Here is a 27818-nt window from a genome sequence, read left to right on the forward strand (position 1 = left end):
CTTGTTAACCTTATTTTTGGGTGATGAATTATCAGCTTAATTCACAGGGTAATACATATGTTTAAACTAAAAATGGACACATATATGTATCTCTTAATGTTTCCGTGTGTAAAAATGATAAGATAAACAAACTAGCGTGCATTGAGACATTTTCGTAAATTATCTACATATATGTCCGTCTTTGTGTAATAGTGCGTTCGGGCTTTCTCTTACAGTCACAGACATAGATAACAGATAATGTTATCTACTCGTATGTCTCTGTTACAGTCAATATTATCACAACATGCATTTTGATATTTGAATGATTGCATAGCATCATTTCTGGGCAAAAATAGTAAAACGTTTTCTTCTAGTCAGAATTTTATTTCGATCTATGTACATGTAGATCTCCTTGTAAAAAGTCGAGTCTCGAAAATTTTGCCAGACAATGTCTCTGAGCAAAAAAGATTTCTTACAAAAAGTCGCGGATTTTTTACCCGTGACTTTTTATGAAAATTCGTTGTTGAGGAACAAACAGTCGCGGCCTAATAATCCCCTCGACTTTTTGTAGAATTTCTTCAACACATGCAAAAATTGTCGCGGATTTCTTTTTGTTCCTTGACTTTTTCCAAATAGACAAACGATGGAAGGATAAAATGTAGTCATGTTATGGACGCTAAAGTAGCGGCCACTGAAGGCAAAATCTTCCTTGCTATTTCCAACAATTGTTATAAAATATCGAGATTTATACGTTCCCCGCGACATTTTGTACGATTTCGACATTTAAGGATAAAACTATAAATTTCTCGCTATGGTGACCTGCACACGGGCCTCAGTTGGTCTATATCACCGAGATGCTTAAATGATATTTTAAGCGTCTAAAAATACAGACGAACTATCGAGACAAGCGCCATCTATGCTACTATTTTGTGAAAACATTTTCAGCTGTTTATCTCTCAGAAACACAAATATGTTAGTTTAATTTTTCCGAAAAATGTTAAACGTCGTGTTGATCAGTAAAAGGAAGTTTTTATAGCGTTGATATGCCCGATACAAAAGAAAGGTTTGTTTCCTCTCTCATCTTATTTTATATCGCTCGTGAATCTTTTGTTTACAAATTTCTGAAAATTTGGCGAGGACATCTTAATGTCTTTTTAGTATACATTATATTCTACGTAAATTTTATATAAGAATTTTAAGTCACTTGTTTTTTTTTAAAAACTAGTCTTAATTTTCTAAAACACACAATTTTCATTTATGCCGCCCCTTAAAAAAGCATGTTCAACTTTATGTCTTATCACAGTGTCTCGCGTCTCTATCTTTTTTCTGAGATCTTTTTATTTATGGTTTTTGGGAAATGGGAGTGCCATCCCAGATTTTTTGTTTTTCCCATTGGGATTGCCTGATTGTAAACGTGCCCAAAACATTTAAATTTTTCTGAAAAAAATTTAACACTTTTTTTTCAGAAAACATTTAAATAAACCCTTAAAATCAATGTCTTTCATTTTAATAAAAAGAAAAACTAAAATCAGGAAAATGCAGGGGTGGTTTTACGGAAAAATTTAAATCATTAGTGAGTGCAATGCTGCATCAGAAAAACAAATCAAAACAAAATTTTTGTACATGTATGTATTTCGTATAATTTATATAACTTTTTCAAAAAATTTTAACTATTTATAGCTTTTTACCAAAAATAAGCAATTCAAAATTTTAAATAACAAATTAATGTTAATCGTGCAAAATTTTCCTGATTTTTAAAACCCACATTTTTGAGGAATTCACTTATACATGCATTCAAATGAATAATGATGGTTTCCTTTTAAAGCTTTTAAAAAAAATCTTTTTTTAGGTTTTGCTATCAAAGAACAAAAACTCCCGATTTCCCAAATTTGGGCCCCCATCAAAAATCGATAAACATGTCAATTTACAACAACAAAAAACACCAACCCGTCAATACGGAAAAGTCATTCTTGGGTTTGGTTGTTTTTTTTATCTATTAAAAAAAAAATTCTCACCAGGGGTTTTTTCCCCTTTTGAACCCAAAATTGGTTTTTTTCCAATCCAAAAAATTAAAAAATAGGGTGTTTTTTTTTTAACTCTTATGTCAAGGAACAATTATTTTTGGCTCACCTTTCACAAAGTGACATGGTGAGCTTTTGTGCTTGCTTTTTAGTTTTAGTCTGGCGTCTGTCCGTAAACTTTAACTTTAAACGACATCTCCTCAAAAAACGCTAAGCTAATTTAATCCAAACTTCACAGGAATGTTCCTTTGGAAGTCAACTTTAAAAATTGTTCAAAGAATATAATTCCAAGCAGAACTCAGGTTGCCATGGCAAGTTAACTGAAAGAAAAATCTTAAAATATCTTCTTTTAGAAAACCAAAAGAGCTAGAGCTTAAATATTTGGCATGAAACATGGCCCTCTTGTTTTTAGGTCATGGTTATTATGTGAAATGTTTATGAACTACATGCCACAGCAAACTGTATTTTTGCATTCAAAATTTTAAAATGTGCTTTTGAGAGGAATGGAAATGAGTTGACTGAACCAAATAATTGTTTTCTTTTTCTATTTTTTTTGCTTGACTTTATTATTGTATTATACTATATATTGCAAATGTTTCCGTTTTTGGTTAAAACAACATAGAAATTTTTAATTCAGGGGATTGGATTATATTCCCAAAATAATGAGAGGAAAAAAACAGGGCTAATTTTTTACTATTTCAGACAAAGTATCTTTGTAGAACCAAAAAATCTCTTAGAATTTAAATTAAGTCAGTTTGATAATGTCATATTCATATACATGTAATACATTAAAAATGGCATAATGAATTTCAATTTATTTGTTACAGGTACAATGGACATCTACCACAAGGAAACAAGGGGCGTAGAAAAAGTAAATATTCACTTTATAGGCGGCCAAAGGCAAATGGCGTCAAACCATTTAGAAAACACATAGTGAAAAATCCACATTCTTCAAAGGTATAAACAATTTTATCTATCATTTTTTCTAAAAATGAAATAGTATAAATTTTTGATGGACATAATGTCATTGGAATTAAAAAAAGAAGTGATTATCTGAAAATGTTAAATTGTTATCCTTTGAATAGATGTTTGATCAATAAGCAAGTATTTCAATTATGTATTTAATGATATACTTTTTAAATTGTCCATCCATCGCTCTGCTTTCTGTTAAAGCAGTAACTTTGTTATTCATGTTAATTATTGTCCAGCTCAAAGGTCAATGCCAAACTTTTGTGTGACCAAAGTCATAATATGATTGTGAAAGATGACCGTGTCTGGTTCCTGATTTTGATATTCATAGATGGATTATTAAAGTCTTTATGGATGGATTTTAAAGTTGTTCATGGTTGAATTTTTAAATAATTATGCATAAATGTTCAGCACATCAAGCTTGCGCATTTCACTCAAATGTAAGGCTTATAATTTGAAGGTCTAGGTCACATTTATTTTAAAAGAAATTTTTATAAAAAAAATGCATTTATGTTTCTGTCTAGTCAACAATCTTGCCATTGATGGATAAATTTTCAAATAGAATTGAATAAATATGTCACACCTATAAAGACGATTCTAAAGAAATGTATAGCACAAGAATAAAGTCTTCGGCTCAAAGCTGAAGGTCAAACTTGTATCTCAAAAGACTTTTTTAAAGGCATGATTGTAAACAGGTGGTTGTGTTTTGGTAATTATAAACATGGACAAATTTTAAAGCTATTAAAAATAAATGTGAGGCTTATTAAGATGACATGTAGTGAACAATAGCCAGTTCAGTAGATATTTTCACAAAAGATCTTACAATTTTATCTTAAGTTTTTGAATAATGTTTGAATTATTTAAAGATAATGATTCATTCTATATTTATAAACAATGGACATTAATTATTACATAACTTTACAATTATTTTCAGGCGGTTCAAGATAGCCATCAACATTCAGTATCATATACATTGTCTCGTAATCAAGCTGTGATAGTTGAGTACAAGGAGGACCCTGATACAGACATGTTCCAGGTATGTACATTCTTCCTAAATCCTGTAGAATGGGATTGTGGGATAGCTGACTCAACAGTTCTAATCTGGTGTTTATATATAGAAACTTCCATCATTGCCCTTAATTTGCTGAATTTATGCCATAAATACATGTATGCCCAGCTTTGAAATTGGAGAAGTGCATTTGAAGTCTTGGATACATCATGTTTCACTTCACCATTGTTGACAAAAGTTGAAATGAAAACTTATTTCTGTATGCATATATATTAATCTTTTATCTTATTTAATCTTCTATACAAGTTTGATGCTGGAACTGAAAGTGGTAAGCTTTGCCACCAGTATGGAGCCTGGCCAGCTGGCAATTCTGTGTGCTGTCTGACCAGGGTCCATACTATTGATAGCTTGATTTTGAAATACCTTAAACTTCAAATGGACTTTTACCATGAAAAAGAAGGCCAAAACCGTAACACAAATTTAGCCTGTTTAATACGGGTTAAGTGTCTTGAACTTATAAATAAGATCTATAAATAGTAACAACAGGATATAGGACAGTTATTGAGAGTATTAGGCTGTATTCTTTGTTTTAAACCTTTATGTCCTGTTTCTTTTCTCTAACAAAGACAGCTTTATTATTCTGAGAATAATGTGTCAAAAAAAAAAAAATTGGAAAGAGCTGTATTATGTAGATCAAGTTTTTATCATTTAAAATTATAAAGTTTTTGTTACTTTAAGTTTACGTGAGGCATGACATTGTTGCACTATTTGAAACAAATAATACTTATCTGAGATATGGCTTGGTTGAAATTTATGTGTAAAAACTTCTTGGGGGTTTGGGTGCATGAACCCCTTAGAAATACTTTTGCTTTAGGCTTTAAGTATTGTGTTTTTGGCATATATTTAGCACAATAAATATGTTCAGTGCATTATTAAAATATGCAAGCAGACAATTTCAAATAAATATTTTTTTTTTCATTCTAATACTTGGAAAAAAAAGGCCACAATCTTACACAGCTATAGGAAGTTATGTCATTTCCTATGCAGTCATTGAATCAGCAAATTATCTATATAATTATCTATATATATCTTAAAAGATGATTTAAGAATGATCTAGACCTTAAAAGGATTGTGATATTCAGCATAGTTTTTTCACAAATGTAACATCATGATTGGCAAATAAAAATAACTTCATAGAAGGAGAGCATGTTACATTATACATCATAAGAATAATTAACTAAACAGACCAAGACAATTGTACCATTTTTAGCTCGACTATTCGAAGAATATGAGAGCTATTGTAGTCGCCCCGGCGTCGGCGTCGGCGTCAGCGTCCGCGTCTGCGTTGGTTAAAGTTTTTTGTAAAGTCAAATATCTCAATTATTACTTGAGATATTCAATTGAAACTTACAATACTTATTTATAGTAACAAGGCACATCAGATTGACAAGTTGGATAACTCTGCCTACAATATTGACAGAATTATGCCCCTTTTTAACTTAGAAATTTTGGTTAAAGTTTTTTGTGAAGTCAAATATCTCAATCAATGCTTGAGATATTCAATTGAAACTTACAATACTTATTTATAGTAACAAGGTACATCAGATTGACAAGTTGGAAAACTCTGCCTACAATATTGACAGAATTATGCCCCTTTTTAACTTAGAAATTTTGGTTAAAGTTTTTTGTAAAGTCAAATATCTCAATTATTGCTTGAGATATTCAATTGAAACTTACAATACTTATTTATAGTAACAAGGTGCATCAGATTGACAAGTTGGATAACTCTGCCTACAATATTAACAGAATTATGCCCCTTTGGAACTTAGAAATTTTGGTTAAAGTTTTTTTGTAAAGTCAAATATCTCAATTATTGCTTGAGATATTCAATTGAAATTTAAAATACTTTTTTATAGTAACAATGTACATCAGTTTGCAAAATTGCATAACTCTGCCTGCAATATTTGCAGAATAATTCGCCCCTTTGAAACTTAGAAATTTTGGTTTAAGATTAAAGGTCTTCAAAGATATTTACTTGAAACTTTACACATGCACTTGGGTCATAATTGGAGGGTCATAATTGTATGTCACTGACCAAGTTCCATAACTCTATCTTGCATTAAGGCTGATTCATATCCCCTTTTCTACTTAGTCTCTTGGTTAGTGTTTACATGCAAGTTTTACATATCTCAATAACTATTAAAGATATTTATTAAAAACTTCACATATGCATTTAGGGTCATAATTGTAGGTCACTGACAAAGATCCATAATTCTATCTTGCATTTAGGCTGATTTTTCTCCCCTTTTTCAACTTAGAAATTCATGGTTAAGTTTTTCATGTAAGTTGTTATCTCAATAACTACTGAAGGGTTTGTGCCTTTTTCGGGACACAATTTTATGCATTCATAATAATAAAGCAGTGATTTACTTGATAAAACATCTTAATAACAAGCCTTTGTACCTTTTCTGTCAAATTTATTTATTCATAGGTAATTAGTATTATTATACTCAATAAAACACCCTTGTGACATTACCTTCCGAATAGTCAAGCCAATACTGTATAATTAGACTCTCTCTTAGGCCTATAACATGAATTTATAAAAAAATTTTAGCCCTTTTGTGAACTTAAAAAATTAAACAATATAAAGGCTCTTTTACTATCAAGCACTTAGAATAGTCGAGCGTGCTGTCCTACAGACAGCTCTTGTTTTTATTGTTTTGCTCGAGGATATGAAATAAGTTTCTTTATTTCACAGAGCATGTTCTGCAATAGTTCTCTTAATTACATACAGAAATGATCAACATGCATTTTCTTACATTGTCTATAGACGGAATTCTAGAGAATTTCTACATATTCCAATAGTAAGATTGTGAATGATAGAAATTTTATTCGTTTCCAATAATGAGAACATGCATTAGCTGTGAGGAATGACTCCCTGCAGTCTGATTAGACAGGATCAGTAGATCATTCATAGAATATCTTAATCTTCCTCAGACCTGATACTGTGTGTCCTAATTGGGGTGTAATATGCAGTAATATATATTCTGCTTACATATTTCTGTGTATGTCTTCATTGATTTGTTATGTGTATTATCTACATCTAAAAACTGATTTATTGCATGCAGAAAATCATGCAAATGTCATAAGTGTCTGTGGACAGTACATGTGTATGATGTTCTATATGTAAATTGAATACACAATACATGTGTATGATGTTCTACATGTAAATTGAATACTGTGTATGTGTTGATGCGTAACATGATCTACATGGAAATGGCATAGTGTGGGTGTATTGATGTAAAACATGTTTTATATTGAAATGGCAAAGTGTTATTGATGTGTAACATGCTCTACATGTAAATGGCATTATAAGTGTGTCTGTATTGATGTGTAACATGTTCTACATGGAACTGGCATAGTGTGTCTGAATTGATATGTAACATGTTCTACATGGAAATGGCATAGTGTGTCTGTATTGATGTGTAACATGTTCTACATGGAAATGGCATAGTGTGTCTGTATTGATGTGTAACATGCTCTACATGTAAATGGCATTATAAGTGTGTCTGTATTGATGTGTAACATGTTCTACATGGAACTGGCATAGTGTGTCTGAATTGATATGAAACATGTTCTACATGGAAATGGCATAGTGTGTCTGTATTGATGTGTAACATGTTCTACATGGAAATGGCATAGTGTGTCTGTATTGATGTTTTACATGTTCTACATGGAAATGGCATAGTGTGTCTGTATTGATGTGTAACATGTTCTACATGGAAATGGCATAGTGTGTCTGTATTGATGTGTAACATGTTCTACATGGATATGGCATAGTGTGTCTGTTTTGATGTGTAACATGTTCTACATGGATATGGCATAGTGTGTCTGTATTGATGTGTAACATGTTCTACATGGAAATGGCATAGTGTGTCTGTATTGATGTTATACATGATCTACATGGAAATGGCATTATAGTGTGTCTATATTGATGTGTAACATGTTCTACATGGAAATGGCATAGTGTCTGTATTGTAATGTAATATGTTCTACATGGAAATGGCATAGTGTGTCTGTATTGATATGTAACATTTACATGTAGAATATGTTTCACATCTACACAGACACACAATGCCATTTTCATGTAGAACATGTTTGTACACAAACGTGTTCTGCATGTAAATGTCATAGTGCATTTGTGAAGATGTGAAACATGTTCTACATGGAAATGACAGTGTATCTGTGTAGATGTGTAATATGTTCTACATGTAAATGGCATAGTGTGTCTGTATTTATATGTAACATGTTTTACATGTTAGTGTCATAATTTGTGTGTGTATGTGTAACATGTTCTTTATGAAAATGGCTTAGTGTTTCTTTGTTGATGTGATTTTTTCTTTGTGCAGATTGCTTTACTGCATTACTTATGTTGACGTGTTACGATTTTATTTTACACATCCTGATTTGTTATTGTTACTAGTCACATTTGTATATGAGTGCTGTAAAACCAAAGAAACAAACACTTGTATATGACATACTATTTTGCCTAAATTGATTTATATCATGTTATTATATAATGATTTCTGGGTGACTAATTAAGGCATGCTCACAGTTTGACAGACCTTTCTGATTGATTATACCTTAACATTATTATGTCCATATATTGCCTCATTTTATTCATCATTTCATTTGAAGTCAAATTATTTTTATCTTGTGTTTGATAATAATTGGACTTTAGAAGATATTTTGCAAGTTAGTAGAGTGAAGTACTATTCCAAAACAATATGGTTACTAGGTTGGCTTGAAAATATGCTGTACCATTTTCTCTATACAACTCACCTTTAGCTTTCGTGCAGTGGATTTGACCTGCTTTGAATTTGAAACTGTCCATTCAACGTTTATTGAATCAATGTCGGTATTAAAATGCCAAAAATTTGAAGCTGGAAAAGACGTAGAAATTCAGTAGGTAAAGGGTTAAAAATATTATTCTCATGGAATAAATCAATAATAAATTCAAGGTAATTTCCATCAGTATGTGTCAGTAATTGCCTTAATTTTGTCATTAAAATACAGGTGTTATTACTTTATTTTGAAATATATTGAATTGTTAATTGGTTTATTGTATATTTATTACTTTTTACTTTATAAAATAAGTTTATTAGCAATATTTTGTTGCTATGTAATAAAAGACTGATATAGTTCAACATTTAAGGCTACAAGATTATTTCTAATGTCAGGTTTGATGCAGTTAAATCTTTTGCTGTCAACCATAATGCTATCTCAGATAGAAAATAGCAACACTGTCAAATAAAAAAGAAAGTACTTTGAATAAAAAAGCCAATCAAATGACTGTATTTATTTAGAAAGGAAACAAGAAATAGATACTTTAACCATTTAATAAGGAAATTTTTATGTTTCATTGTTCAATGGAAAACAAGAGACAAAGACCCCTTATGACCTTATATTCCCTCTATTGTAATGACTATGTATAATACTTAATTTCTGCTTCAGCTAGATAAGATATTTTTCTCTATCGTTTCATGCACTTGAAAGTAAAACTTCTTTACCACCCCCCTTTCAATCTCTCTGTCCTACTTAAAATGAACAATAATGCAAGTTGCCAGTATTTTGACACTGACTCTGCCGGGACTTAAAATGATAATGGATCAGCCTTTGTCACTTAGTAAAGAGCAAGGTCAACTTTATACTGTTCGTTGAATAATTTTAAATTATTATATTAATATCTCCCAAAACTGATGATGGGTTAAGAGTTATATAAATAGAACGTTCAAGAAATTCCGCACAGTAAGGTTTATAATTATGATCTTTGACATGTGCAATGATGAACCAATGATGTTCAAGCATCAGTAAAATAAAATGATATACAAGTACGTGTATATGAAAAGCCTAACATTGTAAGTGTAAGATTACAGACTACAGAGTAAGACATATAATTTTTGTTAAAATTTAAAAAAACAAAATGTGTAAAAAAAAACCACAAGTATCATACATTAGATTTAAAATAATGTAAATTCAAATCTTTTTTTAAATATTTTGATATTTATAAAGAATTTGTTTGATGTGTAGTATGATATATAAACTGTACATAGAGTGATGAGGGATAGCTTGGCAGTCTGTATGGTAAAATGTAATTGTAGTTTGACAGCCTATACATGACAGATCAAACATGCCGTCTTCTGACCTTGACAGGTCAATAAATGACAAAATTACTAAAGTAATAAAACAATAATTATGTCTGGTAAGTACTGATTGATCCACCTCGTAAAGTATGTTTATATAATACAATAATGCAATAAATTATTTTAATATGAACTGAATTAAAAATTACAGTTAACTGAAGCATGCAAATTCTTTGATCTCTGGGAGATAACTGGAATATTTTCAATTTTAGGAATGAATGAAATTATAGTATGTACATATTTCATGCAAGAAAAATGTTGTTCTCAGCAAATATCGCCTAGTTTCATTCTTTTCATTTGCTTTTGTATTAATTTCTTAAAATTTGGTACTAAAAACTTCAAAATTTAACAAGAGATGTTCTATACATGTATAAAGCACAAAAACTTGTATAAATTTTCCAATAACATAAAATTCTAAGCGGGATGCCTGTGACGGGATATATATAGATTTAGCATTGATTCCGTAAGTCCCATTCTGAGTAATTCTCTGAGTACCAGCATGTACAGTGTACTTTCAATAAAAAAATTGTGACTCACAAGGTCTTAAAAAGTTATGGCACACCATTGACAGATTTGTCAATTAGTTATAACGTATGATAACTGTGACAGTTCTCTGGTTTTTTTTAGGAAATTGATGGTCACTGTTTTTTTCGGTTGATTGATTTTTCTATGATGAAAAAGAAGAAAATATCAATAAACATTTACATAAAATATTTGACTTTGAAAACAGCAAATTTCAGGGAATTTGGATAAAGAATTGAACTATTCAGAGTTTAAGAAATAGAACCAAATGAAAAAAAATCTGACATAAGTGGAAAACAGTATGGTGAAATACATTTTAATTAAAGGTTGTTTTTTTGTGTGCAAAAATGTACCTGATTAAACTACTGTACTAATTTTGAGTAATAAAACTGAAAAAAACTCTTGTCTGTCATTGAAGAAAAAGAAGCTTTCTTAGAAATGATAACATATAAAGTGCCCTTATTGGACATGATAGGTTAATCTTATATGACTTAATGAGGAAATAACTCCGATGATAAAGAAAATAGTCTATATTATAATGATGCCTTCAGACTCTGATATAAATATGAAACATTCTTGCTGAAAAGAAAGGAAATAGTTAATCATTTAAAATACAGGATGTCTGGTGACATTGATTATTTTGGTCTGTGACATGTCACTTGTACGCCATTATTTCTTGTAATAACTTACAGTAGTGTCAGTTAAGTGTACTGTTTTATGTATAATTTTTACAATCACAAAATACAAGGCCTGTTTAGCCCTGAAACATGCTGAATTTCTTAAATGGACTTGGCCAGCATTCAGTTTTTGGGACTTTCAATATTAATATTTGGGATATCTGGATGAAATTCTTTTAGTAAATTAGCCAATTGTATACTGTGGAACCTGGTCAGACTGCACTAATATGTTAGGGCTGACCTGGCTGTACTCTGGTGGCAAAGGCTAATCACTTGATTCCTGCATACTTGGGATTATAATGTTTGAGACCTTTGCTCAGCATGTGTTTCCTTAGAATAAGATTGACAAAAAAATAACAAAAAAACAAATATGTGAAATATTGTTTGTCCTCAGTTGTTAACCAATAAAAGAACAGATTAATGCATGTACAAAATCCAAGAATGCTTGTTATTCTTCCTAATGTTAGACTTAACTTGTGCAAATTAACCAATGAAATTGTCAGATAAAAAAAGCACATTACCCAGGACATGTTCATCTCTTTCATTTGTAAAAGAGTATTTAACTCAATTTCCGTAAAATTCATCCTACATGCAAAAGAAAGAAAAAAGCGGGAAAGACTATTTTAAAGGCTATATAAAGTACTTACTAGGATCAACACAGCATTGAAGTTTGACATATTTATATAAGTGGAAACAGAAAGAAAGAAAAATCCCCTTAAAAATCCTCTTATTCCACATGGGTAACTCTTGTATCTTTTTTCTATAAGTGATTATATACCAGAAGTTGAATGGATTTGTTTGCAAAAGAAGCCTTTTTGCTGACAGCTGACTCTAGTTTAGTTTGTGTATTTATTGGTACATGTACAAAATGATGTATATTGATTTATTAAAGAAATAAAGAATGTTTCACACAAATCATGCTCTCAACTCCATAAAGCTTGTCATTTAATTGTTACAACTACAAGTGTTTTTGAATGTTTGAAAATTCTCATAACATTCAAAAATTTAATTAAATTATTCACAGTGAAATAACTGAAATTGTACATGCTTTAATTTGTATAGTAAGTTTGTTTTGTTTTTTTTTTTTGGGGGGGGGGGTTGGGGTGGGGGGTTGTCGTATTCTAATATTGCACTTGGTTTGACTTAGCTAGTTATATATCTATGATATATGAATGTTAAGGGAATAAACCATTTTGAATTTAATGATGTTCTTTAAAAAAAAATTGTCAAGTATGAAGTGTGAATAAGTCTGATGAATAAGTCCCGTTGAATGAACCCAACAATTATATGATCACTTTAATGACCTTCTGGGATTGTGATATAGATCTACCCTCAAGGAGGATAGGTGTTATATTGTACCATATAACAGTACAATAAAAAACCAACATGATAATTACAATAATTGTTGCACTTATTTGAAACTTGAATCCTTGTCTGACATTTCAATACAGAAATAAAATGTTCTTTAAGGTCATTCAGATAGGATAGTGTTGTATTGAACTCATAAAGCTGTTTTAATGATTTACAAAAAAATGCACAAAATTTGTATAAAAGTTTTTTATATAGACTTTTTTTCTATTGTATATTTAAATCTTAGCCCACTGGCAGTGACTTAATGTACCAATTTTCTTACTAATGTACAAATTCCACTTTGTTACAACATCTGTGCAATCTGATCATGGTCTGCACTGTTTACTAGTCATAATTTAAAATACTGATACTTCTTAAAGATGATGAATGGTTTTGTCCAGATTAAAAGATGAACAAGTCCATTTAAGATATTTAGTGTTATAAAGATTAAGAAAAGTATATCAAGGTTAGATTAACCTTTCTCCTGCTACATTTCTGGTATGGACTTTGAATATTGAACATTAAATTTTTATTAAAAGGGCTTTCTGTATGAAAATATAAAAGACAGCCCCAGCTAACAGTATAAAATCTGGCCTTGCTGCACTCAGTGTCCTGTCTTAGTTCTGTGAGTGGCCTGCCCTTTTCTAGTGGCTAGGACTATTCACTTACAATGTCTCTAACATTGACACTGTTAAATGTCTTTCATAGAGAACACTGGTTTATCATCAGTATTTATTGTGGTTTTATCATTCAATCTGTTAAAAGCGAGGGAAATTCTCAATTCCATTAAAATGTGAATGCCCGGACACTAGGGGTTTAGTAGGATAATGAACTTTTTGACAACTTCATTAAAAATTTAAATGAATCAATTGCTTAGCGTAGCGAAAAAACAAAATATGTCATGATTTTACATTTTCTAGCTGTATAATGTAAAGAATAGTAATTTTAGAAATTATCTTAAACTTAATATTATTGTCATCATATACCCCTTAAAGTCCATTGATTTATAATTGAGATACATTGAACCTCAGTAAATTACCGGTTGATTAATGATACAGTGTAGGCATCTGTTCATCGGTCTATTCAGTTATAATTTAGATCAACATTGTGAGATATTTGTGTTTCTTGGTATTTATCTTTCCAACTTCCTTGATTGTCAACTCTGTCAACTCACCACAGGTCAAATTTATAAGTGCATTATACTGGATAGATACTTTGTTTTCTTACCAACATTAAAGACGAGATAAAAGAAAGACGGTTGATGATATATTTTATATGTTGCAAAGCACTTGTATTTTTTGTATGCAGAAACTCAAACATAACCTTTTATAACCCTTTTTACTTGTCTTTAATAGAAGGTTAAGGTTATAAAAGGCGGAATAAGGGTCTGGTTTGCTATAGTTACATGTATTTTGCCATGACTACCATAACCTTATAGTGGTTAGAATTATGTAGAAGTTTTTCTCCATCATCTGTTACTTTTCTCATTGGATTCATCATTATGGGTCTGAAAAAATATTTGACCAATCATTTAAGTTCATCAAAATAGTCGAAATCAAAACAAAAGGGAAAAAAAGATATTTCATACACACAAAAGTTTTGAGATTTATGTATAGCCAGGTTGCAGTAAGTAAATATCCATTTCTGACTATAATTGCAAGTTTTCCTTATTCTCCCTTCCCCTTGAACATTGTCATTCATATGTCTTAATGTCGTTAGTAAGGTTTTCTGTTAGTTTTTCAGTATTATTACTTTGTTTGAATATATTTTGTTTCATACCAGACACTAAAGCTTGAAACAATGAAGACATATCTCAATCAAATATTTTTAGGATGCTGAAGATAAAAGATAATTAATTTTATAAATATTATTTTAAATTTCATATATTTCAGATCGGAAGATCGTCTGAAGATCAGATAGATTTTGTTGTCATGGATACAATACCTGGCAACCAGAGGAAGGAGGGTGACGGTGTTACTCAATCAACCATATCAAGATTTGCATGTAGAATATTAGTGGAGAGAAATCCACCATACACTGCAAGAATATATGCTGCTGGGTTTGACTCAGGCAGAAATATTTTCTTAGGAGTAAGTTCAATGATATACATTAGATTAGAATGAATAAAAACAACAAACAATTTCTGTGAATTTAACTTCTGCCAGAAACAATGAATATTTTATAGACAAGGTTAGTGGTTCTACTTTGGAGCCAGTTTGTGACTGGTCTCCTAAAAGTAAGGCTTGAAATTCACCAGATACATGTAGTTTACAGCACTATGCCTCTATTTTCATAATTTTTTTTTAAATGTATGTAAAAGTGAAATATTGTGTGAACAAAGATTGCAAACAGCACTTGTACCAAAAAAAGAGGTAAAAATAACATTGCTCTTATTCCGCATTAATGCAGTAGAACTGTTTTGCTTAATACAGCAAAATCAGTCCTTAATCATTTAGTCCTTAGTCACTCATGACATGTAAAGTATTACTTGAATCTGAAATCTTTTAACTTTTCTCAGTACATTTTTCTCAAGTTTAATTTTCTCAAAATAGTTTTGGCTTGTCTGGATGCATGCAGTATTGATTTGTCACATAGATGCAAATAAAAAACCCAACTAAAACAAAAACCACCTAGATGAAATGAACTGATTTACATGTTAAGAATATTAAGTTGACATCATACTTACTTTTTTACAATCCTTTTTAACCAGGTTTTCAATTTTGAAAATCCTGGTTATTAGATTGGGGTATGGCGGGCGGATGGGCGGATGGGCGGATGGGCAGATGGGCGGATGGGCGGATGGGCGTCAAACGAAATTGTGTCCGCTCTGTAACTCTTCAACCCTTTGAAGAATTTTGATGAAACTTCAGACAAATGTTTACCACATCAAGATGACGTGCAGAACGCATGTTCCGCATGGCTGGCTCCAAGGTCAAGGTCACAGTGACATTAACATTGAAAATCCTGTCCGCTCTGTAACTCTTCAACCCTTTGAAGAATTTTGATGAAACTTCAGACAAATGTTTACCACATCAAGATGACGTGCAGAACGCATGTTCCGCATGGCTGGCTCCAAGGTCAAGGTCACAGTGACATTAACATTGAAAATCCTGTTTACATGATTTCATTAACATTGAAAATCCTGTCCGCTCTGTAACTCTTCAACCCTTTGAAGAATTTTGATGAAACTTCAGACAAATGTTTACCACATCAAGATGACGTGCAGAACGCATGTTCCGCATGGCTGGCTCCAAGGTCAAGGTCACAGTGACATTAACATTGAAAATCCTGTCCGCTCTGTAACTCTTCAACCCTTTGAAGAATTTTGATGAAACTTCAGACAAATGTTTACCACATCAAGATGACGTGCAGAACGCATGTTCCGCATGGCTGGCTCCAAGGTCAAGGTCACAGTGACATTAACATTGAAAATCCTGTTTACATGATTTCATTAACATTGAAAATCCTGTCCGCTCTGTAATTCTTCAAACCCTTTGAAGAATTTTGATGAAACTTCAGACAAATGTTTACCACATCAAGATGACGTGCAGAACGCATGTTCCGCATGGCTGGCTCCAAGGTCAAGGTCACAGTGACATTAACATTGAAAATCCTGTCCGCTCTGTAACTCTTCAACCCTTTGAAGAATTTTGATGAAACTTCAGACAAATGTTTACCACATCAAGATGACGTGCAGAACGCATGTTCCGCATGGCTGGCTCCAAGGTCAAGGTCACAGTGACATTAACATTGAAAATCCTGTCCGCTCTGTAACTCTTCAACCCTTTGAAGAATTTTGATGAAACTTCAGACAAATGTTTACCACATCAAGATGACGTGCAGAACGCATGTTCCGCATGGCTGGCTCCAAGGTCAAGGTCACAGTGACATTAACATTGAAAATCCTGTTTACATGATTTCATTAACATTGAAAATCCTGTCCGCTCTGTAACTCTTCAACCCTTTGAAGAATTTTGATGAAACTTCAGACAAATGTTTACCACATCAAGATGACGTGCAGAACGCATGTTCCGCATGGCTGGCTCCAAGGTCAAGGTCACAGTGACATTAACATTGAAAATCCTGTTTACATGATTTTAACTTGATTTGGCAGTCAAAGGTCATATCATCTTTGGAGGTAATTTAAAAAAGATATGATATATTATTTCATGTCTACTTTGTAACTTGTTTTTCATTATACAGAATTATCAATATAATTATAGTGAACAAATTCTTCTGTGCTGAACTTGTCCTACATTTCTCAACGGATTTTTGTTCAAACTTTCACAGAAGCTTTGTCATCAAGCACCCTGGCACATATTGTCGGGGTTTTGTGATTGGATAGTTTTTGACCTAATTATGGCCCTTTGTTTTTTTCCTTATACATAATATTATAGTGAACACTTCTTCAGTGGCAATTCCTCCTACATTATTCATGTTTTACATTGCACATAGTTACATTGTTTGTTGCTTGTATTTGTATTTCAAATACAACATATTTATCTACAATGGTGATAATTGAAAACCTGGTTTCATGGCATTGCCATGTTTCTTGTTTTTTTTTCAAAGGAGGTTAATAAACACACATTTCATCACCTTAGTGACTGCAATTAAATTTAGAAGCACTTATTACGTTATTGCACTAAGGTGACGATTTGTGCTTTTGTAATATCATTTCAACATTTATTTACTTGAAAAAATACAATATACCTAAATATCAATACTGCTTGTATTGTAAACAATTATCTCATAGGTTCATTGACATTAAATGTATGACAGATTGGTCATTTGATGGTGTCATCATTGTTTACATATACATTGTATCTATATTAGGGTGATAGGCCCAAAATTCAAGTTTAATTACCTAGTTAAGTTTATAAAGATGGGATAACAGTTGAAAAATGCACCTACAAGATTAAATCTCAGCAATAGCATATAATTCTATTTGTCCTTTGCAATGTTTATGAAGTCATTGAAAACATAAGTAATTTTATATGTTTAGTAGTTAGTAATTATGCCCCCTTCGAAGATTTCTGCGATATCCTTGGGGAAGCAATACCAGCCTGGAGTACTACGTAGGCAAATCATTTTTGTCAATACCTTTCATGGAGTTATAGACAAAAACCTTATTTTACAATTTGCATAGAATTCTGATAATTTCTAACTGGTGACACTTCATCCTATGTAGTCTATTTAAGATGTGATTACATTCTGTATTTGAAACTTAAAATTAACAGTTTCGTAAATACTGTTAACCATACATATAACAACAAATCTTGTGCAGTTCTCATATTTAAGTATATTTATTAAGAATAGATTTTCTGACATTATATCAAGACAAAAAGAAAATTATGATGTACATTATTTTCAGGAGAAGGCAGTGAAATGGTATTCCGGTGAGGAGATTGATGGTCTAACCACGAACGGTGTGTTCCTTATGCAGCCCCAGAGTGCTTTCTGTCAGTCCACTACAGCTGGTATATGGAGAGAGGTCTCTGTAGGGGGAACTGTTTATGCACTTAGAGAGTCAAGGTCAACCCCTCATAAAAGTAATCAGGTAAGTGGGGATATAGGCCACAACCTGTTATATGTAATTTCTTGTTATTTTCATAATTGCTAATGTATGGGCCATTTCTCAAATGTTATTTTAATAGTTGCTAATATCAAAGTCAGGTAATTCTGTCAAGCTCTTTTAAAAAATTATGCCCCCTTTTCTACTTTAACTATATTATGTAACATTTAGAAAAGTAGTGCATAATATGCATGAACAGGTCTTTGTTCCAGTTATGAATATACCTTGTATTGTATTTAGATTTGTCTGTTGTTGTGTTAATAGATACCGATATCTAAATACATTAGTGCTGTTATCACTGGGGTATTATACCATAATGATTTCCCAGTACAGTAGGTTTATTTTCCTGATATTTAAAATAACTGTTATATAATGGAAATGATAATTACGTTTGAAAATTAAAAAGATAAGTTTTGTCGATATTTTATTCTGGATATATTTGCATTAGAGCAAAGGAGATTGTTTGGATGCTTGATATGTTTATTTAAGTAATAGGCTTAATATTAACCCTTACCCAGCTGGAACTGAAAGTGATTTCTCCAGTATAGAGCCAGGCCAGCTTGCACCTCCATGTAGTCCTACCAGGCTTGATACTGTTGACTAATTTACTGAAAAATTTTCACATTGATATACCTCAAATTAATAATTGACAGTTCCATAATTGGAAACTTGGCAAGTCCATATAGCTATTCTGCAAGATAAAGTTAATTGTATATTGAAATAATTGAAGGATAAAATTATGTTGGTTCTACGGTCTATAACATTGATTCAGGAAACAGTTGTATTATAGAATATCACATGGAATATTGTACATGATAAGATAAAATGTTTCTGAACAAAAAATTATGCTGCTATGTTCAGTTGGGTTAAAATGTTTATAGCAATATTTTCATGCATGTGCCATTGCCTCTTAAGGAAATATATAAACATATTTCTTTCAAAGTTAAAAAAAAAAGTAAAATAGCTTTTTTTACTTTAAAAGATAAAGCAAGACATCATAGTTCATAAAGGGAAATTATTTTGGTGTGTTGATTTTGTATTTGAGCTGCGTCAAGACAAAACCAACATAATGGATTTGCGACCAGCATGGATCCAGACCAGCCTGCACATCTGCGCAGTCTGATCAGGATCCATGCTGTTCGCTATCAGTTTCTCCACTTGTAATAGGGTTTGTAAGCAAACAGCATGGATCCTGATCAGACTGCGCAGATGCGCAGGTTTGTCTGGATCCATGCTGGTCGCAAACGCACTGTGTTGGTTTTGTTGTGATGCGGCTCATTTATGTTTTATTTTCCAGATATTAGAAGAGAATAACATTCTACAAGATGGTACATTGATAGATCTGTGTGGAGCTACGTTGCTATGGAGATCAGCAGCTGGTCTGTCTGCTTCTCCGGTATGTTTATATAAAGGCTGACTAGTAAAATAACCTCTAAGAATTTCATACAAAAGTTTTGTCATTTAATTGAAATAATAAAATGTGATAAATGTTGTATCAATTAAAATACATTTTGTACATGAATGTAAATTGTTGAGAGTACTGCTACAGCCATGTCACATGATGTGGTTATGGTTAATAAATAGTATCAGTCTTAGTGATGTTTATCTGCTATTTAACAACGGATTGTAGTTTTGATGCCAACGATTTGACCACAAAGGTCGTAGGCCTGAGTGGTTAGTTTTTTTGCATCAGAATAACAAACTGTTGTTAAATATTGGATAAACTCCACTCAGACTGATATTATTCTGATTCTAACAAGACAATATAAGGCAGATTACTTATGTTATTTTTGAAGTGAAGATTGTTTGCTGCCAATTTTAGTATTGGGTTCTGCTGTCCTGCACCCCCATACTTAGGATGGCGACATTATGCTGCATGCAAATTACTAAAGATTGTTAAAATAAAAATTATATTGGCTAATATAGATAAAAGCCTGTTATGTCAGTGTATGTGAGATGTTATTTTGGCACCATATGAAAAGAAAACAGTAAGAACGGAAATTATCAATAAAAATAGGGATGGCAACGAGTAACCGGTTAACCGAGTACTCGATCGAACGTCCAAATATCGGTTAACACAATTGATAATCGATTACTCGGAAAAAAATATTTAATTTCTACTTTTTTGCCATTTAGAAAGATTAGTTCAGAAATTCGGAAATGTACACGTATCTATATAAATACTTGTTAAATGCAATCAAAACATCCTTGCAGAGGTGTGAAAATGATATCGTAAATTTAACGAGACGATCAGCAGTTTGACACGCGTATGGGATTGAACACAGTCCTGTGTCGTTTACGTCATTCGGCCTCTTATGATATTTAATCACCTTTAAATATTAGACAGTTTGTAGCCGAAACTTGTTAATTATAAAAACGTAAATATATACGGAATATTATATTGTGCTACCAGCAGCAGTGGAAAAATTGATATCTCGCGAGAACGAAGGTCGAGTGAAATATCAATTTTCCAACATTGCGAGTAGAAAAATGCATAGGCTCAGAAAGCTTCTACACCATAATTTTCTTTTTATTATATACATTTTCGTTTGAATAATAAATGATTTTCAATATACTACACTATAAGAAATTTTAGAAAATGAAATATAGCTGTCAAGAAGTAAATTTATGACCGACGGATGAATACATAATTTTTGCAAAACCGGCCACGCCTTTTATAATTTTGGTTCCCGTTTTAAATGCTACGTTTATATAAAGCCTTGATCGGAACCAATGTCAAAAACAGTCCGGCACTTCCATATATGGTACCGTATTTATCAATTTCTATCCGTTAATTGAAGCGTATCTGCATTTGCCATCAAGTTCATCCTGTATTTTAGGGAGAAAATTTATAGGTATATAAGAAATGCTGTCATTGACATTTAATTTGTTTATATATTTATATTTCTTACAGTCCTATTTATAGTTACGAATTCTATGAATTAAAATAGAAAACGAAAGTAGCATACAGACGGTGTTGATATTGATTGTGTGATAAAACTTTAAAGATCATAAAAATCATCCGAGTAACCGAGTACTCGATCGGAAAAATGACCGAGTACTCGAGTATTGATTTTGGTATTCGTTGCCATCCCTAAATAAAAATGCTTCATTATTGTTGCGTTAATAAGGCTTTGTTAATTCATTTTGTTGGAGGGAGAACATGCATAATAAGAACAGTTATATATACATGTAGTCCCTAACCAGTGTATTTTGGCAGTTAAACACTTGTTACTTTCATCTTTGTGTATAGTGACAAAAAACACAAGGCATGTTAGAATTTCTTATTTTAATCATTTGCCCTTTAAAGCTATGGTTTGTAAATTATACATACCAGTAGTTCTTTCTGGTAAATATTGCAAATATTGCACAGGCATTGATTTAAAGAATATGTATTGAACTTAAAATTGTGTGGCATTTTTATTTACCCTTTTTTGGCATATTTGTCCGTTTATTAAGATCTTATGTCATTGTCTAAAGAGAATGATTGTAATTTTAGAGTGAACGTGAGTTCGAGGTTATGGTAGATGATATTAATGCAGGCCGTCCTCAGTGTCCAGTTGGCCTTATGACACTTGTGCTGCCACGAAAAGGGACACTTGGTATAAATGATAAACAACCATTTGTGTACACAAAATGTGGTCATGTTCATGGACAACATCAGTGGGGACAGGGTAATAATAATGATGGAAGGACTTGTCCATTATGTCTTTGTGTAAGTCTCATACATATGTATTATGTTAGTTATAAACATTTTTTACAGGTTATATAGATTTTTGACGGGTTATATAGCCCTTATAACAGTTGTTTGCATATATAACCAAGACTGCAAGGCAATAGTTATATTGCAATTAACCCTTTATTTATGGCCATATGACCTGCAAGAATCTTCATAATGAGTTAATAATGCAGTAAACTCCTAATGAGAAAAAATAAATTGATGGCAGTCTTGTATATGATTTATATAAATGTCATGATTAACCAATGAAAAGTGATCTTGCAAAAGTGCAGTATTATGAAATTATTTGTTTTAAAGTTCTTGATTACATAGTTAACAACATGTGTATTTTAAAAGATCTAATAGCTCTAACAATTAGTTGATCCAATGTTTTACTTTGTTCTTCCTTTAGAATTGATTTGATGGATGTAGGTCTTGTTCACAGAAAGCTTGTTTTAAGAGCATATTCAATTTGTATAATTATTGAATCATATCTGAGGTGATGGAAAGAAAAATCCAAATGTCCTTTGATGTGCAATTATTTTCATTATTGTACAAGGATAAAATGAATCTAATATGCGTAGAAATTTATCAACCAAAGTAATCATTTTTGTTCTAAAAAAAAACACTAAGTATCCTATTTACCATTGCTTTTTTTCTCTGTAACAGGTCAGTCCATTTGTGAAATTAAAGATGGGAGCTGAGTTGAGTTTGTATGTTGATAATGAACATCCCACCTATTGCTTTAGTCCTTGTGGACATATGGCCTCCGAAAAAACAGTCAAGTAAGTGTGCTGGATTTTATCTCAAATAGTTTGCTGGTTATACTCTTATGTTTATTGTTTATTGTCCTGAATACAACTAATGTTTTCCCATGATAAATGGATGGAAGGTTATTAGTTCTCAACTTTATGTGTTCTCCACTTTATGTGGAGAAGCTTTGATTTACATGTGTATAAACAGGAAATTTGTGTAATAGAAATCCAGAACATAAATTATGTAACTGCCTGGTGGTATATGATTTGGGTAATTTACAATTAGGCACTTAATCGGTTGCAATTTAAAAGCAGTACAATTATTGTTCTCTGATACTTTGTAAATGTAAAAGTGTCTCTGTTTGAAATTTTGATCCTTACCCAGTTGACAAGTGATTATCCATTGCCACCAGTATAACTAGTTTATAAACATACCGGTACCAAATAATTAGGTATCAACAGGTCGCACAATATTCTACACACTGCTACACAGTATCAAACAATTCAAGAAATTATTTTTATTCAGGTTTATATGTGTTTTGCTCATAGTCTTTATTTTGCTGCTTTTTGTCGTATGGAAAAATTGTTGATAATAAATGAACAAGGTGAATGGCACAGTTAAAAGAACTGTTATGTCAAAAATACTGCTTTTTGTAACCTAAACAAATTCAGCATGTTCAGTGCTTTGATTTTCTTTTTGTAGTGCAGATTATACAAAGAATTTCCATGGTGATAACTATCACCACTGCATTACTAAAATATTATTGAGAATGCATTTTTTGGCAAATTCAGACAAATCATATACATATCTAAAATTTGCATTATTTTACAGGTATTGGTCCCAGGTTGCAGTTCCCCACGGTTGTCAAGGTTTCCATGCAGTTTGTCCATTTTGTGCCACGCCTTTAGATGAGGAGCCTAGAATAGTTAAACTGATATTTCAGGATTATACGGACTAAAATCATTCAACATGTGTTCAACATATGTTCAGCTTAAGTTTATTATTGTAGCATGCACTGCAGGTGGCAGTAGCAATTGTTGAGAACACTGCTGGTTTAAGCTCCGAACATTTGATAGTTTCGCCACTCACTACATTTAAACTAGATTGTGATGAATACTGCCTTAAACAGCCTGTCCTGTCTACAAGGGTCATGCATAATTGAGATGTCCTTTATGTACAGGGTAAATGCACTTCCATTATTTGGAATCATTGTTTTCTACAGAAATGAACATGCTGGTCTTTAAAGAAAGGTATTTTCCAATCAGAGAATGAGTATAGAACAGGTGTTTCGAGTTAATCATCGTATATCATTATGTGAAAATGATGGTTCTGTACAAATTTTGAAAGAACAAGCAAAGTGTATATTATACATGTTGAATTTTAAAAAATTTAGACATTGGATGATTTTATTAAACTTGTGCTGCATTTCTAACAACAAAAAAATTAATTTCTTGCACAAATCTTAAAGGCTGAATTTAGCAAATGATGAGTGATGTGCCAAAATATTGAAATATGGGAACATATCAACGAAAAGGAAACCAAAGAAAAACAACACAAGCAAAGACCATACAGATGGAATAGACAGTGATGGTATAAGGTGACATTGTGTATGTAATGTTCTAGATTATTATAATTTATGCAAATCCTTTGAAAAGATTTATACCTACGTTATTTTGCTTTTTAGAATGATATAAAAGTGAAGAAACATTTTTCTCCCAGGTTATCATTATAAAAGCTAGAAATGAGTTGTTAGGTACTATATGCAGGGGTTCTGTTTCAAAGAAGTTAAATCAATTCTTAAAATGGATGTGTATATAAGTACCTGTCAGAAACTAATGTAAAAATACATTAGCAAAGGTAGCAGGTGATTTGTAACATGTTACAGTATATTTAATGTGGCTACCAGGTCATAATGAAACTATATAACTGATCTTTGATGAATATAGCCCTGTTGATATTTTGTTTTTAAAAATAATAAAGTACCCCATTTTCTGGACAGTGTTATATATAAATTAAAAGCACATTATGCCTCAGAAATCTATATTTATGAAATTCTTTAGAAATGTCTTACACATGTTTAATGGTTTTGGAGTATATTAGATGTTTAACAGCTGAAGAAAGTAGCGCTGAAGGTGCATTTATGTGTTGTAAAGGTAGTTTAATGTAAATATAAGATACTAATTCAGTATAATAACCAATTGCCAACAAAGCAAAAGAATCTTCATAACAACTGAGTATATTTTGGTAGCAAAATACCAAAAAATTAATGTTTTTGTGAAATTAAAAAATGATAGCATCTCTGAGGCATAATGGGTCTTTAAGGATATTCAAGGTGATAATTGTTCTGAGGCATAATGGGTCTTTAAGGATATTCAAGGTGATATTTGTTCTGAGGCATAATGGGTCTTTAAGGATATTCAAGGTGATAACTGTTCTGAGGCATAATGGGTCTTTAAGGATATTCAAGGTGATAACTGTTCTGAGGCATTATGGGCCGTTAAGGATATTCAAAGTGATAATTGTTTGTTTTACAGAAACATTCCACATTGAAGGTATTATAACAGTAGATCATGTCATAGTATTCAATCATTAAAACTTTGTAGCTGCTTATTCAATGTTAGTGACATTATTCAAAACTATTGTTGAAATAAAGTTTAACATAACTTTTCTTTATACATTTGATAGAACTGAAAATGTTAGAAATTCGTAATAGTATTCAGTGATAATAAATACATTGACTATATAGAGGATATTTATATTTGTTGCATTGATTAAAAAGCTTTGCTTTAGCTTTTATTTGTTCAGTACAATTTCTGCTGAATTTTTTCAATAAAATTACATTTGTAAATTCATTTAAAATATAGTCAATTTTGCTAGTCAATTTATTATTTGGACATATTAAAAACTAGTTATCCCAGACAAAAAAGAGAAAAAATATGAAAAGCTTCTTAAACATCCTATGTCCAATTTCTTTTTTGCTAGACCCATATATTTTTTAAGGAAAAAAAAGGAACAAATTTGTATTTTTGATTAGACATGATGGAGACATGACAAGGAAGTCACACAATTTGATCTGTCTTAAGAATAAGGAATTTACAGTATATATATACAATATACATCAGAGGATCACTGTCCTTGTTGACAAGCTCATAAAGTCACTATAGATCTGCATAGAAGTTATAAACATTCATGATCTTGGTTCAAATAACATTCAATATAAAGGAAATAAATACATTGTTTGAACTTCAGTGAACAATTATTTAGGGTAGTCAGATGTAAGCTGTTGATTTAGCAATCCATGTTAGAAAATATTTTTTATTCATTTGTAGAAACTTACACCTGTTTTGTTGAAATTGACCAATATATATTCACAATGACATAGCTTTTTGGTATTTTATTGACTTCATAGGAAATTTTTGAATCAAATTAATAAACAGAGACTATGTCTTATTAACTCCTACCTTTTAGGCAAATATTTTATTGTATGATTTTCACAAACTAACATATCTATTAACAGAGGCTATGTCTAATTAACTCATATATATTTTATAGTCACATATTAAACTGTATGAACTTCACAAACTAACAACATGTATATAGGGTACTCATATATTTGTATGCTAGAATTTGAATCCTTGGATTTTACAAATACACCGGTAAAACTGATAATTAGATTGTAAGAACTAATATATTATGTTAAATTAAGACTAACAAATTTCATGGAAGTAAGTTAAATAAAAGAAAATTATCATCAGACTTTACATGTTAGTTGGCAGACAGCTTTATGCTTCACCTGCTGGCTGCATGCAAACCGGTGCAGACCAGCGCAGACCATGATCATCTTGCACATCTGTGTCATCTGATCATGGTCTGCACTAATTGCTCTTAATTGAAGTTTTCCTTGAAATTAATAAAATAGAACAGAGGAAGGTAGTCTAATACTGGTGTAACTCTCCAGGAATGGTGGTTAGGAAACTACCTGCCTATATGACTAAAATACTGTTGGGAAAAGGCATAAAATGAAGCAAACAAACAAACAAAAAAACAAAAATGAAATTGAATGGTTTTTGACCTTGCTGAAAGATGGACAAGTCACAATAAAACTGGCTTATATAGTAATTACATAAATGACATAAGAGGTTCATTTGTTTTAACTATTAGTGATTGCCATTAGCTTGCTTTTTGCTGGAGATTAAGGCATTTATTTTTATATAAACACACTTACATAATCATATATTAACATATTGGTGCTGGAATATGTATATCCAAATGCTTTTAAAATCTGTCCTCGTGTAAAACTGGTAAATATGAATTTTGTGTTCAAGTAACATTTTTTTCATACCAGTATTTATTGCATTTTACAACATGCATACATGTATTTGTTTTTCTTTGTAAAACTGTAATGTTGATTGTCAATGATGTCAAAAAATGTATTTTAATTGTTCTCATAATATACTGAGAAACTACTAGATTTTCTTTCCAACTTGGTCAATTTTGCAAATGAAAAATCTGCATACGTATTTCTTCCATATTGTTTTTTATATTTACAGTTGATTCAAAATGATTCTAAGTTTTGAATAGTTGCAAATTAAAAAATTTGTTGATCCAGTATTTTTTTCATTTATTTGATTCAGTCTTTTTTTCTTTTCTTTTTTCTTCAAATAAACATTTCAGAGTTTTAAGACTGATTCACATTTTACAAGGTTTATTCCAGCTTTTTGCCAGATTTTATTTATAATTGGCATTCTAGTGTTATTTTCTTCAGTTGAAATTGTGTGTTTTTTCACAGACTATGCATTGAAATGAATTATGTAATTGGTAATAAATGACAATTATTTTCAAAATTTAATTACATGATAAATTTAATATATTATTGATAATCTTCCATACAGTTTATTTATAGGGCACATTGTGAATACTTTGTTCATTTTACTCTAGGTTATCAATGCTTCATTTGATTAAGTTTCCTACATTTTGTCTTTATGTAATAGCAAACTAAATGTTTATTTATTTTCTTGGCCAGTCTCTCTATCAATATTGCA

At 31.3% G+C, this 27818-nt stretch overlaps 1 protein-coding gene across 1 annotated transcript; it reads left to right on the top strand.

Annotated features, from left to right (window-relative positions):
* The first annotated feature begins 790 nt into the window (after nt 1–790).
* On the top strand, nt 791–27375 carry LOC132734393 (protein pellino-like). Its single transcript, XM_060721127.1, has 10 exons — nt 791–814; nt 1829–1953; nt 2828–2957; nt 3904–4005; nt 14623–14820; nt 18102–18287; nt 19600–19698; nt 21802–22017; nt 22690–22805; nt 23608–27375. Exons 1-10 carry the CDS (start codon nt 791–793, stop codon nt 23732–23734), a joined length of 1323 nt encoding a protein of 440 aa, XP_060577110.1. The 3' UTR covers nt 23735–27375.
* The last annotated feature ends 443 nt before the right edge of the window (nt 27376–27818 follow it).

This window comes from Ruditapes philippinarum, unplaced genomic scaffold (assembly GCF_026571515.1).
Source record: "Ruditapes philippinarum isolate M1 unplaced genomic scaffold, ASM2657151v2 ctg4455_1_1_1_1, whole genome shotgun sequence".
In the NCBI taxonomy this organism is placed as follows: Eukaryota; Metazoa; Mollusca; class Bivalvia; order Venerida; family Veneridae; genus Ruditapes; species Ruditapes philippinarum.

Excerpts from the sequence above, each read along its gene's own strand:
- LOC132734393 (XM_060721127.1), top strand. The coding sequence starts at position 791 with ATGGTGACCTGCACACGGGCCTCA. Across the intron at positions 4,006-14,622 it reads CTGATACAGACATGTTCCAG|ATCGGAAGATCGTCTGAAGA; the intron begins GTATGTACATTC and ends CATATATTTCAG. Across the intron at positions 18,288-19,599 it reads CCCCTCATAAAAGTAATCAG|ATATTAGAAGAGAATAACAT; the intron begins GTAAGTGGGGAT and ends TTTATTTTCCAG.